The sequence below is a fragment of the Cheilinus undulatus genome, linkage group 16 (genome assembly GCF_018320785.1).
Source record: "Cheilinus undulatus linkage group 16, ASM1832078v1, whole genome shotgun sequence".
NCBI classification, from domain to species: domain Eukaryota; kingdom Metazoa; phylum Chordata; class Actinopteri; order Labriformes; family Labridae; genus Cheilinus; species Cheilinus undulatus.
This window is the reverse complement of record NC_054880.1, coordinates 14,202,511-14,216,497: the sequence shown is the minus strand read 5'-3', so window position 1 is coordinate 14,216,497 and position 13,987 is coordinate 14,202,511. Positions and strand designations below refer to the sequence as shown.

Below are 13,987 nucleotides of genomic sequence, written 5' to 3'. Positions count from 1 at the left end.
CATGGTATTGGGGCATAAAAAAGCCAGCTGTGAATGAGAAAATGTAAATGAAATGTAAATATTTGTGGGAATAATGACATCTTTTTTTTACCTTTTTATTTGAAAAACACCAAAAAGAAGTCATTTGATGTAACTGTGTTATTTTAAAAAAATATTTTCTAATAAATATATATAAATTAAAGCTCAAATAAATATATTTGATCACATTTTAAGTGGTTTTGGTTGGTAAAACATGACCATGACCAGAGTAAATTGTTTGTCATTGAAATTAATATTAAAACTTCGGTTACTAGATGTCCATATAGCCCGTCCAAATGGGCATTCTGAAATCTGTTTTGAAATTTTTAGACAAAAAAACATCTCCAAACAGTCATTTGGTTAATTTTACATTTGGACTTTCTTTGATAAAAAAAAGAATTTAAAAGTGGAAGAACAATGGATGAGGAGGGCCCCATGCCTGTGTATGCATAGGGCCCTAAGATTGCTAAATCCGCCTCTGCCTATGTAGCAACCTACATGCATGAATCAATTAGTATATTCAAGTAATTCAGGATATTTATCAATAATGTGTTGTTCTTAAGTGAGTAACACCACATAAAACTAACTTAACTTTTGACATTTTCAGTAGACCTATCGTCTTAGACGTAACCCTACATATAAAACTAAGGGAGTTTTTGCACCCTTGTGCTTCTTTCAGTTCAGAGATAACTTAAGTTTTCATCACTTTTTTAAGGCTTCTGTTGATAGTCCTCATTTGCTGGAGTTGATTGAAGGCAGTGGCTGAAGAGGCGGTGTCACACCGCTGTATTTACCTACAGGAGGCTCGACATCATGTGACCTGGCCAAGCTTCGACGTAGGTGGTTGTTTGCTAATGTCAAGAAAAGGAACAAAAACCCAACTTCCTCCTTTAACACCGGCTCAGAATTCACACAGATCCTTCTGGTGTCCGCAGTGAACAGCTGTGACAGTTACCGGCTCGTTTAACTCAAAGAAAAGACGACATACAGCAAAGTAAGGAGCAGTTCAAGGTAGGCGTTTTCACTTTACGTGTTTGTATGAAGTTCAGTCAGACTGGCAGCGAGGGGGAAACAGCTCAGAAAAGTAGTAAACGTTTCACTTTGTTTGTATCCAGGTAGTTTAGACAGCCAGGGATCGACTTAACATTATTAGTGAGGCTAAAATCCAGTCAGACTGGGAAATGATGAGAAAACATTGAAGCCAGTAGTGATCAGGATAGAAACGATACTCGATTTATGGACATCACAGACAGTACATCGTTGAATCACTTCTCATATCTCTTCCTTCTAAACGCCACTTATTCGGAGCTCTAATCATCTTACATACCCTTTAAAAACGTTTGAAATATTTGGAAAATTAACAATATTTCTGTGTGTTTATTTGTAGTAAAGTGACTATATCTGAATTTAGGTTAAAAAGTCCCTTATAAAAAGTCATTTGAACAATATAATAATCAGATAATCAACAGATTAATCATGGACATGATCATTAATTTTACAAGAGAAATAACGTTTATTTTTCACCAAAGTACTACTATATAGGGCTGCTCGATTTTGACAAAAATCATAATTGTAATCATAACAATTATTTTCATAGATCACGATTTTAAACATTTTTGGCTTTGGCTTTTTGGCTTTTTGGCTTTATAACATCTTCATCACAGTGAATTTATTTAAGTTGAGCAGTTAAATATTCTCAAGACTTTATGAAGAACAAGCAATAATGATATTTTATATTGACACATAATAACAATAATAATACAGTCTATTTTTTATAGCACATTCAAAAACATTAGCCTTACATTAAAGGGCTGCACAGTAAATAATTGTTATAATATTAATCCAGATAAATCCATACCATCTTCACAAACTTTTTTTTTTTACTGTTTTCCTTTTGACAGACCAGTATTAAAATAGTATGAATTGTTATTATTACTTATGATAATGACTAAATTTCAAGTAAATTTAGTTGAAGTAGGAGAAATAAGTAACAGTGTAAATAAAGACCACATTAAAGGTGTAAGAGATGAACAATATTAAGACAGAAGAAACCTCCATTTGTCACAGATTCATTTTTAATTATTGCTATCGGGCAGCCTTAGTGTCTGTCAGTAGTTTTAACTCATTTGGTAAAATATCAAAAATGATGTACTGTACAGACTTAATGGGTTACATGAATGCTTTTTTTTCAGAACAAAAAATCTGATTTGGCTTGTTTTTGTAGGTGTTTTTCTCAATCAAAATGAGAAGTACTTAAAAAAATGTCATTCCCTTAAACACAACAATTCATATCAAATTTGCAGTTTGAGTTCAAATAATTGCAGTTAAATTTTTAAAATGGTCCTGCCCTAGTTTAATCTGCTCAGTATTATGTACAGAATGATTTATTGCTTTTGTTTGTTGAAAATACATTAGACAAGGAACTCAAAAACTATTCGCAATTTTGGAAAAAATAACTACAATAAGGACCTTTTTTTCAAATCGTTAAGCCCAAACAACAAACACAGATTTATTTATTTGACTATCCTGTGTTTCAGAGAGATTAAAAAAAAACATCTTTAAACTTCAGATACAGAAACCAAGGGTTTTTGTAATTTTTGTTTTGTTAATTGATTACAATTTTGTCACAGCAGGAAGAACATGATTGGACTACACAGGGTGAGAAGAGATGAATGTTCAAGTTACTCCCCTCTCAGTCGTACACCCCTGGAGTAAAACCCCGCTCAACACCTCCATGAACCTTACAAACTCTGACACCTCTGCATGGATCCTCCCTTCACTCCTCACAGCTTTATACTACCCCCGTCTTTCCTGTGAGCGAATGTATCCCAGTGAACACGACCCATCCTCGGACCCCCAGCACCCAGAGACCCAGCTGGACTTCTTCCTCAAGCTCGGGTACTCCACTGCTCAGGTGAAGGCCGTTCACCAGAAGTTCGGCCCCAACGTGGACACGGATAAAGTCCTCGGTGAGCTGGTTAGGATCGGAGCCCGGCAGGGGCCAGTGACCACCATGTCTGTACTGGTGCCCAGAGGGGAGACGCAGGCTGGGGGCCCCACGATGCAGCTTCCTCTGACTTCATCATCTCCTCAGAGAGAGGAGAGTGGAGAGGATGAAGACGCTCTCAGACCCATTGTTATAGATGGGAGCAATGTGGCCATGAGGTGAGGAACTGAAGTGGGAATGATTGATAAATCTGAAGCTTTGTTATTGGTTAAAACTATTTTGACTGGCTTTAGCTGCAGTTATCTCTGGTTTTTAATCATCAAAGAACTAAAGTACTAAGTTGTAAAGATGATGTAATCAGCAAACAAATGGAGCTGGTTGACTAAGTTATAGTAACGTTACATAGCAAAGGTTGATGCCAGTTGATGTTAAACATGATGTTACTGACATGTTTCAGGTTATACCTTTAACTTTGCAGCAAACTTTGCCCCGACAGTCTGGCTGCAGAACATTCATTTCTGACGACATCTCTCACAGCCTGTTCATCTGAGACACCGTATACCTCAGAACAGAAATACCTGCTAAAACTTAACAAATAAAATCATATTAACTTTCTGTTTAGGGTTAGGGTAACAATTAGGATACCAAAAGTCAAAAAACTGACCCTCAAGACCTGACTACAAAACTTTTATTAAAGCCGAGTAAACAGTAAGCTTGCAGGAAAACATCTCTTCCTCCATGATAACACTCCAACACAGCCAGCGTAGCTTCCATAGCTCCGTTAGCTGCATAAACAACGTAGATGAGAGCTAAAGCTTAGCTTATGAAGCAGCTACATAAGCTAAATATCTACATTACCTTAGCTTTAGCTATGCTTGCAAAAGCTCATGGTGCTGAGCTAATTTAGCTAATGATAATGGAACTATACAGCTAACACAGTTATGTAGTTGACATAGCTAGTGCAGCTTCCAGCTTTGTAAGCTAGGTATCCATGTTATATATATGGCTTAGTTAGCTTTTGCTATATTTGCTAAATCGCACATTGCTAAGCTAACTTAGCTGTAGATAATGGAGACATGTAACTAATGTAGCTAGCATAGCTAAAGCCAAGCTTACAAAGCCATTATGTAAGCTACATATCTACGTTATCTGTGTTGCTATGTAAGCTTTAGCTACATTTGCTGAAGCTCACATTGATAAAGCTAACTTAGCTACAGATAACGGAGTTACATAGCTACAATAGCTCCATAGATTATGTAACTAATGTCGCTAAAGCCAAGCTCACAAAGCAGTTATGTAAGATACACGTGTGTAATATGCAAGCTCAGTTAGCTTTATCTAAGTCTGCTAAAGCCCATGTTGCTGAAGATCACTTAGCTATAGATAATGGAGCTGAGCGATTGGCCAGTTGTGCCTCACTAAAAATGCAAAAAGGGAATTTTTATTGATGACTTAAGGATAGTGATATGTAGTTTATGTTATATTTTTGTTTTATTTTATGGTGTTCTCAAGTTTTATGAACCAAACTACTGCTAATTGATTAAAAATGGTATTTTGGGTATAAATTGATGATAAATACTATCTGAATTCAGCCCAGTTAGAGTGCTTGTTACCTAAGGAAAGGTTGAGAAGCAACAAGTGAAACCCTTTCTTTGTGTTAGCTCTGGATTTGCATGTAAGACTCAAAGTTATTGTAGTTATTATAGTAATCCCTTCCACAATAGCTGTATGGATCACTGTTTGTTTAACTTGAGGTAAGAACAGGCCATGCTCTTCCATATGTTCCCAGTCAGCTGTGTAATAAGCTTTTAGTGGGATTCAATGCAGAGTTACTGTGACTCACTGGCTCACCCTTAACCCTAACTCTAAACTGAAGTTTAATCTGATTTAATTTAGAAATTTTTAGCATGTATTTCAATTCTGACAGACAGTGTCTGCAGCCAGATCCCTCTCACTTTTTCAGACTCAATTACACACATTGCTGCTTTGATTTAAATGCTGTTAGCAGCATGCTAACAATCCAGTTTGGTTAGCTTAGAGGTAGACAGAGATATAAAACAAACAAAAAATACAAGTACACACCTTTTTACAAACACGGTGGCATTCAGTACTGCTTTAGCCTTAATACTAACAGAAGTGTGCTAACATGAAGTTATAGCAAAGTCAACTTTGACCTGATAAAGAAACTAGAGGGTCAAAGGGTAGTTAAATTCACTCTCAAGGTAAATTGAGTGCTTTTATTTTAAGGTCTACCCATTAGAAATTGTCCAGACATAGATAACTGGTTGACACCAAAGTACAAGTCTCTCTGACAAAATTGTCTGAGCTCAAGAGCAACTGCAGTGCAAGTTGTGTCACTATTTGTTTTGAAATAACCTCAGGGAACTGTTGAGCATTAGTGTCATTTATTCAAGGCACGATTACAGCTTCACCTAACTTTTCTCTTTAGCGTTCTTAGGCAGCATCTGTGCCAAGTCTCTCCCACTTTCTGTCACATTAATGGAGTCATAGTTAGAACCTGAGCAGGAACTTGTTACCTGCTCAGGTTTTCAGTGCCACTTAAACTGATTTATTAACAACAATTTGAGGACTTCTGCCTCTGGGTACACTCGACCTTTTCCCTCATTCACCTTCTCACACCTTGACAAGCACACACACTTTGCAGCACAGAGAGAGCGAGACAGCCTAAAAGTACAGCATGTATACTCAGAGTTTACACACCCCTCTGTCATCTTGCCTTTCCCAGTGAGGCACGCCCGTTCAGGCACGTTGCAGACAGGCAACTTGTATGCAAATCAGGGCTCGCACGTATACGAGTTCCTTGTTTCCTTGAAATCAGGACTACTTAAAGAGAAAGATCTTATTAAATCAGGAACAGGCTGAACTGCATTTTACAGCCTGTCTCTCATTAGCTTTCTCCTTCCCTTGTTTTGTCATCTTTCCTGACTTTAAACTTGACAAATTCAAAATCCCCCTGAGCACTTTGAAAGCTGACAAGTGTCATATTTTCAACAGCTCTGCAGCTGTACATATGCACAGACAGTGTGTCATCATGTGCACCTCAGGTTAAATGCTTTCAAAGAAGCATTTACTGTTCATACCAATTGGGACAAAGTGGAGGCCAATGAGAAAGTTGCAACAAAACCCCCCGAAAAAAGAGACTTTTACATGACTGCATATATCATAAAGCAATACTCAAGACAACCCTGAATAGTAAAACGTATGCCTTCAGGCCTACAAAAACATTTGAAAAAGGAAAATCAGCCCTTGGTTAGACCTATTAAAACTAATGAATACATTCCACCTGGAAGAGGGCGGGAATAGTTTGACATTTGAGAGATAACTTTTTTTCCGACAGTCTGTGCTAGTTTCCTGACGAGATTCCTGGAAGTTACTGCCCCCAGGAAAAGGGTGACCATATTTTCAAAACTCCACGTAAGGGCACTTTAATTTCACTGCAAACCCACATGTGTAAGCTCATGGTGCTTTTCACCAGTGCATCTTTCCACATCATGAAAAGTGCCTCAGCGGATGAAAACGAGTCTTCCAAGACAAACCAAGCGTCTGTGGTGCAACAAGAAGCTGAGAGAGGAGTGGAGAAGTAGACAGTCTGGTGGTTGTTCAGTAGGGGTGTGAATCTCTCCTTCTCTGGACAGTTCGATTTGAATCTTGATTCACAGACTACGATTCGATTCACTGAGGATTCATTAAAACACAGAACGATTCGGTCTTGTTCAGTCTGTTTTGATCCGGTACAATCAGATTATAGTATCAAAATAACTTTTTGCTTTAACAAAAATAAGTAAAAAAGGGGAACAAGATCATTTCATAATAATCAGTTTATTTGATCTTATTTATAAAACAGGCTAATTGGCACTGCACTGTGCCAACTATGAAGTTTGGTGGAGGAGGGATAATAGCATGGGACTGTTTCCAGGGTTTGAGCGAGGCCTCTTATCTCCAGTGAGGGGCAATCCTAATGCTATGCTTCAAACTCTGTGGCAACAGTTTTGGCAAGGCCCTTTTCTATTCTTACTGTTCCCGAGACAAAGCAAGGACTATATAAAAATGGTTTGATGAAGTCAGTGTTACCCCACAGAGCCCTGACCTTAACCCCATCAAGCACCTTTGGGATGAACCGGAACGGCGATTGCAAGCCAGGCCTTCTCATCCTGACCTCATAAATGCTTTTCAGAATAAATGGGCACAAATTCCCACAGAAGCACTCCAAAATCTTGTGGAAAGCCTTCCAAGAAGAGCCATTGAATTTTCTAGCAAGTTTAGCTTTTTAAAGCAAATAATTCTCTTGTTTAGGCTTGTCAGTAGGAATTATTTGTTTGTGTCTAGGGCTTCAGATCTAGAAGGTTACACTCGTTCTAGTTCCTCTAAGATGGTAAAATTCACACTCATGTTCTGATTATGTGTTTATTATGTAATTTTAACGTTCATAGTTACATCATTAAGACACCTTGCTCACTCTTCTTTGTCAATGGTTTCTGTTTATTCAGTCACGGGAACAAGGAAGTTTTCTCCTGTATGGGAATCCAGCTGGCGGTGAACTTCTTCCTGGAAAGAGGCCACACTGAAATCACAGTGTTTGTTCCCTCATGGAGAAAGGAGCAGCCGAGGCCAGATGTTCCAATCACAGGTGGGAAAATGAGAAATTAAAGTTAGTTTCTGCTTCCTGTTTGGATCACACAACACTGCTGTCATTATTAATTAAGGCAAAGTAGGGTTCATTAAAAGTAGTTATGACAGAAATTACTGAAAAGCTGAGTAAAGTATGGGAAAATCAAAATGATGTCTAAATATGTAAACTGTTATTCTGGGAAGCTTAAACAACAGCTTCCTTTTTATGACATTTTAAAGAAATATCTATAGACTAATGATATTGAATGATTAAAAACATTAGGCATTTGCAGCCTTATCTAAAAGTTTTTGCTTTGCATAAACATCTAGCTAGTGCAAAATTAAAAAGAAATCAGGATAGTTTCCTCTGAAGCTGCTGTTTCTCAAACTCAGCAGCACTGCTCTACATGGGAAATACCCATGGAGGTTTTTCTTTCCAAATGCTCTGTAAATTCACTGTTCACTCCGTGATCTCCGAGGCTGTAGCTCAAAAGATAAAGGCACAGGGGTTTTTCCGATGTTTTTTTGATGGTAGAAGATAACCATTCAGACTCCAGCTGTCAGTGACTCTTCCAGCCATTGGTGGCCTATTTTTGAGGTGGTTTTTGACTGCAGACTGCTTGTTTGCATTATGTAGATGAACAGATTGCTCATGCTGGTAAATTGCTTTTGTTGCAGGATGTTCTGGTTGATAATTAAACATGTTGAATTCATCTTCTGGGAAAGGCCCAAATTAAAATACATCTGTGGTTCCTGAAATGAAATGTGCTTCACTGTGATATGATTCGTCATAGTTTATTCACTCATTGAACCTTTATTTAATCTTCAGGTGTAATCAAGAACATGTCCTCATTACATTGACGTTGAGAGTACAATCAGCTTGGTACAAACGAATAAAAATATCCTTATTGAAATGCATATTTAATGGATTCACAGAAAATAACAAAACCTACAGAGGATTATCTCTTTAGTTTGCAGTTCTCTCTCGGTACAAATAGTTCAAAAGTAACTTTTAGCTCATTGTTTTGCAACCCCTGATACCATAGAGTCAGTGTTAATTTTAGCAACTGTTTTTAATTTTAGTTTTAGTCTTTGTCTCTAGACGAAATGTCTTTTAGTTTTAGTCACCTTTTAGTCATTTCTACCCTTTTCAGTTTTAGTCGATGAAAACTCAAAACATTTTAGTCTAGTTTTAGTCTATAAAAAGTCCTCACATTTTAGTCTTTACTTTTAGTCCAAGCACTTATTTTCCTGCTTTAATTTGGTACCAAATCATGGTGGTGCGTTCTCTGCACCCTGCTAAACCTGGGGTCCCTGCTTTCTACAGCTGAGAGGCAGAATAGCTACAGATGCATTGTTTTTTAACAGATATACCACCAGTAGAGCAATATCATGGATTTTGAATGTCTGATGAAAATTACATTACATTTTAGTCTAGTTTTAGTCATCTTGATGAAAACTAAACTTAGTTTTTGCCAGTTTTAGTCATCACAAATTTATTTTTATTAGTTTTTGTTTAGTTCTTGTCATGGTAAAAAAGGCCGTCGACTAACATTTTTAGTCATAGTTTTAGTCGACAAAATTAACACTGCTTAGAGTTTTGGTTAAAATTCAACTCTATATTACCAAACAGCAGACAGACATAGTCAGCTACAAAGAAAGTAACCAAAGCTGACAAGGGTCAAGATATTTTTCTAGGAGTTTTTAGACACCTGCTCAGTTCTAGGTTTGGTGACTAAACTGTGACAAAGTTTTCATCAATCATCCTTTCCCCAAGAGAAAGACAAAACTTTGATTAACTAAGAATAGATCTGTGATAAACTTAGAAGGCAGAAGGAGCCTGCATGTTTGTACACTACTGTATGAAGCAGTTTGACAGAGAGAGCACAGGCTGTTAGGGAGTTTAAAACTGTCGCTCTTTTGTATATGCCACAGGCTTTATTTCATTAAATCAAACCAAAATGTTCTACCTGGTTGATTAAACTCAGCTCTTCCCAAGCTGGTGGTAACATTCAGACTCACGATAATCGCTGCAGCTAGAAACAAGGCCGCCCATAAAGCAACAAATGTTTTTTATATATTGATGCCATAGTATATAGCCTTCTTCTAAATGTAAACCCTTTTTCTTGAAACAGAATTATAATGGGTTAAAAGTGGCAAAAAATGGTGTAACAAATAGTGAAATGCAGTTAACATTGGAAAAATGGGCAGAAAAAGTGCTGAAAAGTGGTTTACAGTGGAAAAATGGGTAAGCCAAGATGACAATAGGCTAAAAGCTGAAAAAATAGGTTAAATGTGGCAAATACGTGCAGACATAGTGATGGAAAGGTTTAAAAAGTGGCAGAATAGCTTAAAAGTGGCAACAATGGGAAGAAAAGTTAGTGAAATAGGATTACAAAGTTGTAAAAATGGGTTAAAAGAAGCACAAATGGGTTAGAGGTGGCAAAAAACTTTTTAAACTGGCAAAAAAATGGGTTAATAGGGACCAAAACAGGCAGGAACAAATGGTGCTGAAAAGCAGTAACAAGAGGCCATAATGGGTTTAAAATGGCAAAAAGTAGGCATAACAAAGAGTAAAATGCAATTACAGTTTGAATAAGTAGGAAGAAATAGTAGTGAAAAGGGGCTAAAAGTGGCAAAAATGGGCAAACAGTGGTGAAAATGGTTTAAAAACTGGCAAAAAAAGGCGCAGAAAACATGAAACTGACATAATGGGTTAAAAGCAGTACAAATGAGTTTAAAGTGAGGAAAAATGGTTAAAAGTGGCAAAAAATTGGTGGAAGAAAATGATAAAGGGGTTAAAGAAAGCTGCTTGAATAAATAATTTCAACATCAGAACCCAATAATGGCTTGACACATTTTTCAGCTTAAAATGAAGCAACTGTTAGCTGGGATGCTAGCTCCAAATGCTACTAATCCAGCACATAAATATAAATAAATCACAACAACAGAGGACAGGTTCTCTGGGTTTTTCAGGGGCCCGGCCAAATCTAAGGGCAGGCCTGGCTAGGAGAACAGTAATATGCCATGATGCATTCAAGTTCAATGACAGTTAGATGGATGTAGATAAAATATCATGTTGTGTTCAAATGTAACTTAAAGAAAAGAAAAATGTGGTTGTGGCGACAAACTAAAAATAAATATAGTTGTTTGGAGAAGAGATATGCACGCTCTCTTTGAAACATAAAACAGTAAAACAAGTTCTGTTAAGAACAGATTGTTGTCTCATCTTTCCACTGAATAATAGTTAAGTATTGATGTTATAAGCAAAGGTTTGGTTGTCAGTAATGATATTTATATGAATAAGCAGATCAGTATCAGTAGAATTGAATGATCCCCCTCTCTTCCATGAAACTAGTCTTCTACATTTAAAAGTATTGTATAATAGTTAGAGTATGGATAGTGCATTAATCTGAGTATTTTACATTAATGCTACAGTTTGGCACATTAAGTTTATTTAGAGAGAAAAACTAAAAGTACTTACTTTTTGTTGGCTTAAATTTAACTGTAGTGTTTTTGAGTTTTCCTTGATTAAACTAAAAACAAAAACAAACAAACAAAAACGTCTCTAATTTCATTATAATTATCCACCATGATTGATTGATTTTTAAATAGACAACTATTTGCTTTAAAAGTCAAGGATATGGCAAAGCTGTAATTCTGCCCCTAAGTGACCAAAGCTATCCATCTTTACATGTCATTGATTCCCTACTGTGACTCCATGTTTTTTACAGATCAGCACATCCTACGAGACCTGGAGAAGAAGAAGCTTCTCGTCTTCACCCCGTCTCGGCGTGTCGCAGGTAAACGAGTGGTCTGTAATGATGACTGCTTCATCGTCAAAGAGGCTTACGAGTCTGACGGCATCATCGTATCCAACGACATGTACCGGGACCTGCAGGTAGAGAAGCCTAACTGGAAGCGCTTCATCGAGGAGAGGCTGCTGATGTACTCCTTTGTCAATAACAAGTGAGTTTTGCTCTCGGCACTCTTGGCTGTGTTTGTGGGCGTGCGTTTGGTCTAAAGTGTGAATTTTATCCTCCAGGTTTATGCCTCCTGATGATCCTCTGGGAAGACATGGACCAACGTTGGAGAACTTCCTGAGAAGGTTTCCAAAGAATCAGAAGAAAAAGCCATGCCCTTATGGTCAGAAAAGTTCGAGAACATTATTTATATCATTTTGATTTCTGCTCTTATGGCCCATAGCCTCCAGATGGTCACTCAAATGAAAGCTATTCTTTAATAAGCTGAAAAAAGCCACAACCGTAGCTCAACCTTACTGTGCATTTAAACCTGCTGACTGTCTCTAGACGTCAGTTTTAGATGTGATCAGTGATGCTAATCTTCTGTTTTGTTATCTCAGGGAAGAAATGTACTTATGGAATGAAGTGCAAGTTTCACCATCCTAATCGTGCCATCCAGTCTAACCGCTCTGTTGCTGATGAGCTTCGGGACTACGCTAAGCACCCCTCCACCGCTCAGAAACAACCCTCAGCCTGCTCTAGTCCCGTGCCTGGACAGAGCCTCTCATTGGTGGAGGATATGGCAAAGAAACTAACTCTGGGACATGAGAGCACTTCCTTAAAGAAGGAACATAAATATGAAACTGTAGCTAAGGGGAAGACAAGTCATCGCTCTGGGAAGAGGTCCACATCCAGAAAGGAGAAGAGCAGTCATAAGTCATCTTCTGATCAAAGTTCGCTGCAGCACAGTGGGTCTCAGGAGCAGCTGGACTCTGGTTTAGGCTCTATAGACAGTCAGCCATTTGAGGCTCCATGGAGTATGAGTGACAAGTATGGGAGCTCCAAGCATTCCCACAATGTAAGACAGCAGTACTGTGCTCCATGCAGCTGCTGCTCTCATGGTCCTGGGTCTACAGCAGCTTTTCAGCATCACCACCCACACTACAGTCCTGATTTGACACCCTATGGTCTGCAGCCTTATGCGGGCTATGGGACGTACCCTGTCAGCGTGCCGGCTTACAGTCAGCCAACCAATTTCCAGCACAGCAGAGTCCATGGGCGCCAGCAGCAGTACTGGTCAGATCCACTTGGGGCACATCCTCTGGCAGGTTGTAACCTGCGTGAGGAGCCCTCACATTGGGAGCATCCACAGGGGACACAGCCTAATCCCAGTGACATTAGGAAGCAGAGGGAAGTGGTCCGTAAGAAGCTCCTTGCCATCTTTAGTGCCAACTTGGTGGACACAGCCATGGACATGTTTCCTCAGCAGCTGGATCCACAGAAACTGGTTGCAGAGATCCTTGTGCTGCAAAGTCAGAATGGTTCACTGAGATGAAGTCCAGAACCGGTGTGAAACCCCGTCTTTCAGTGGAAAGACGGCAAAAGATAAACATGAGTTAGTGTGTTTTTGTAATGTGGTATCCACCTTGATTATACAGTGAATGCTGTGGTACTGTTGTACCAGATTCACAGCATCCATTTTCCTCCCCCACCTACTACTCTGCTTCAAATAGTACATCCTAAACATAGGAAATTATACTAATCAGTATCAATCCATCAGAAACAAAATGGTAGTTGAGATTGTGAGATTGGCACCTGGAGGTATTTGAGTTTCATCAAAATGTTCTTACATATTGTAGACGTAAGCTACAGTCAGCTGCCTCTAGACAACAAATACTGTTAGCATTCAGCATTAGCTCTAGCATACTTCCACTACTTTATAAAACCAATGTAAACAATTGGCATAGTCTTGGTGATGATACTGGTTTCTAGAGAAGCATTTTGAAGCCTATCGTTGGCAGTCACCATGTCGAAATGCTATCTCCACCTTAAAATCAGTCAGTGTAATAACATGTAAAGAGGGGAAACTTAAGCAGGCCTCAAGCCTCCTGGAAAACAGCTACAGCATGCCCATCTACAGTCATGTGCATTAGTTTTAGGCATGTCGGGTGCTAAGGATTCAACATGAGGCTCAGTGTGCCACAACCTAGGGTTGACACGTGTCACTTGGTAGCTAAGGTCAAGCTCGACTGTATCTCTTTTGTCCGAACCTTTTCAGACCCTGTAACACGTCTAGAGACCACCAGCAGTTTTTAGGCCCTTGGGACATCCACAGCGTGACCAGGGGCTCTCAGTAACCCTACTACCCACCTTGACAGTACCCTAAAGCCGTGTTTCCATCAGGGGGTCCGGTTTGATTCAGTTCGGTTTGGTATGGTTTGGTACGCTAAACCCCAAAATAGTTTGTGTTTCCACAGACACCCGTGCTCTCACTTGGGTGGGCAGGGCTGTAAAAGCATGCATGTGAAGTCACAGACAGCACGAGTCAGCTGTTCCAGCTGCAGAGTTATAGAAAGGATGAGTGACAGATATCAGTCGGGAATAAGCAGTAAACAACTTTATTTCAGCTGAAAGAGCTTTTTAAAAAAAT

The 13,987-nt window shown here is 38.7% G+C and overlaps 1 protein-coding gene across 2 annotated transcripts; it reads left to right on the top strand.

Moving 5' to 3' along the window:
- Positions 1-867: 867 nt before the first annotated feature.
- On the top strand, positions 868-13,773 carry si:dkey-206d17.12 (uncharacterized protein LOC563108 homolog). 2 transcript variants are annotated; one of them, XM_041809500.1, is made up of 6 exons: positions 868-1,029; positions 2,652-3,183; positions 7,474-7,613; positions 11,329-11,563; positions 11,640-11,740; positions 11,958-13,773. In XM_041809500.1, the coding sequence occupies exons 2-6, from the start codon at positions 2,687-2,689 to the stop codon at positions 12,890-12,892; spliced, it is 1,908 nt and encodes a 635-aa protein (XP_041665434.1). In that variant the 5' UTR covers positions 868-1,029; positions 2,652-2,686; the 3' UTR covers positions 12,893-13,773. The 2 variants fall into 2 exon arrangements, with proteins under 2 accessions (XP_041665434.1, XP_041665433.1); XM_041809499.1 differs by having other exon boundaries at positions 2,649-3,183.
- The last annotated feature ends 214 nt before the right edge of the window (positions 13,774-13,987 follow it).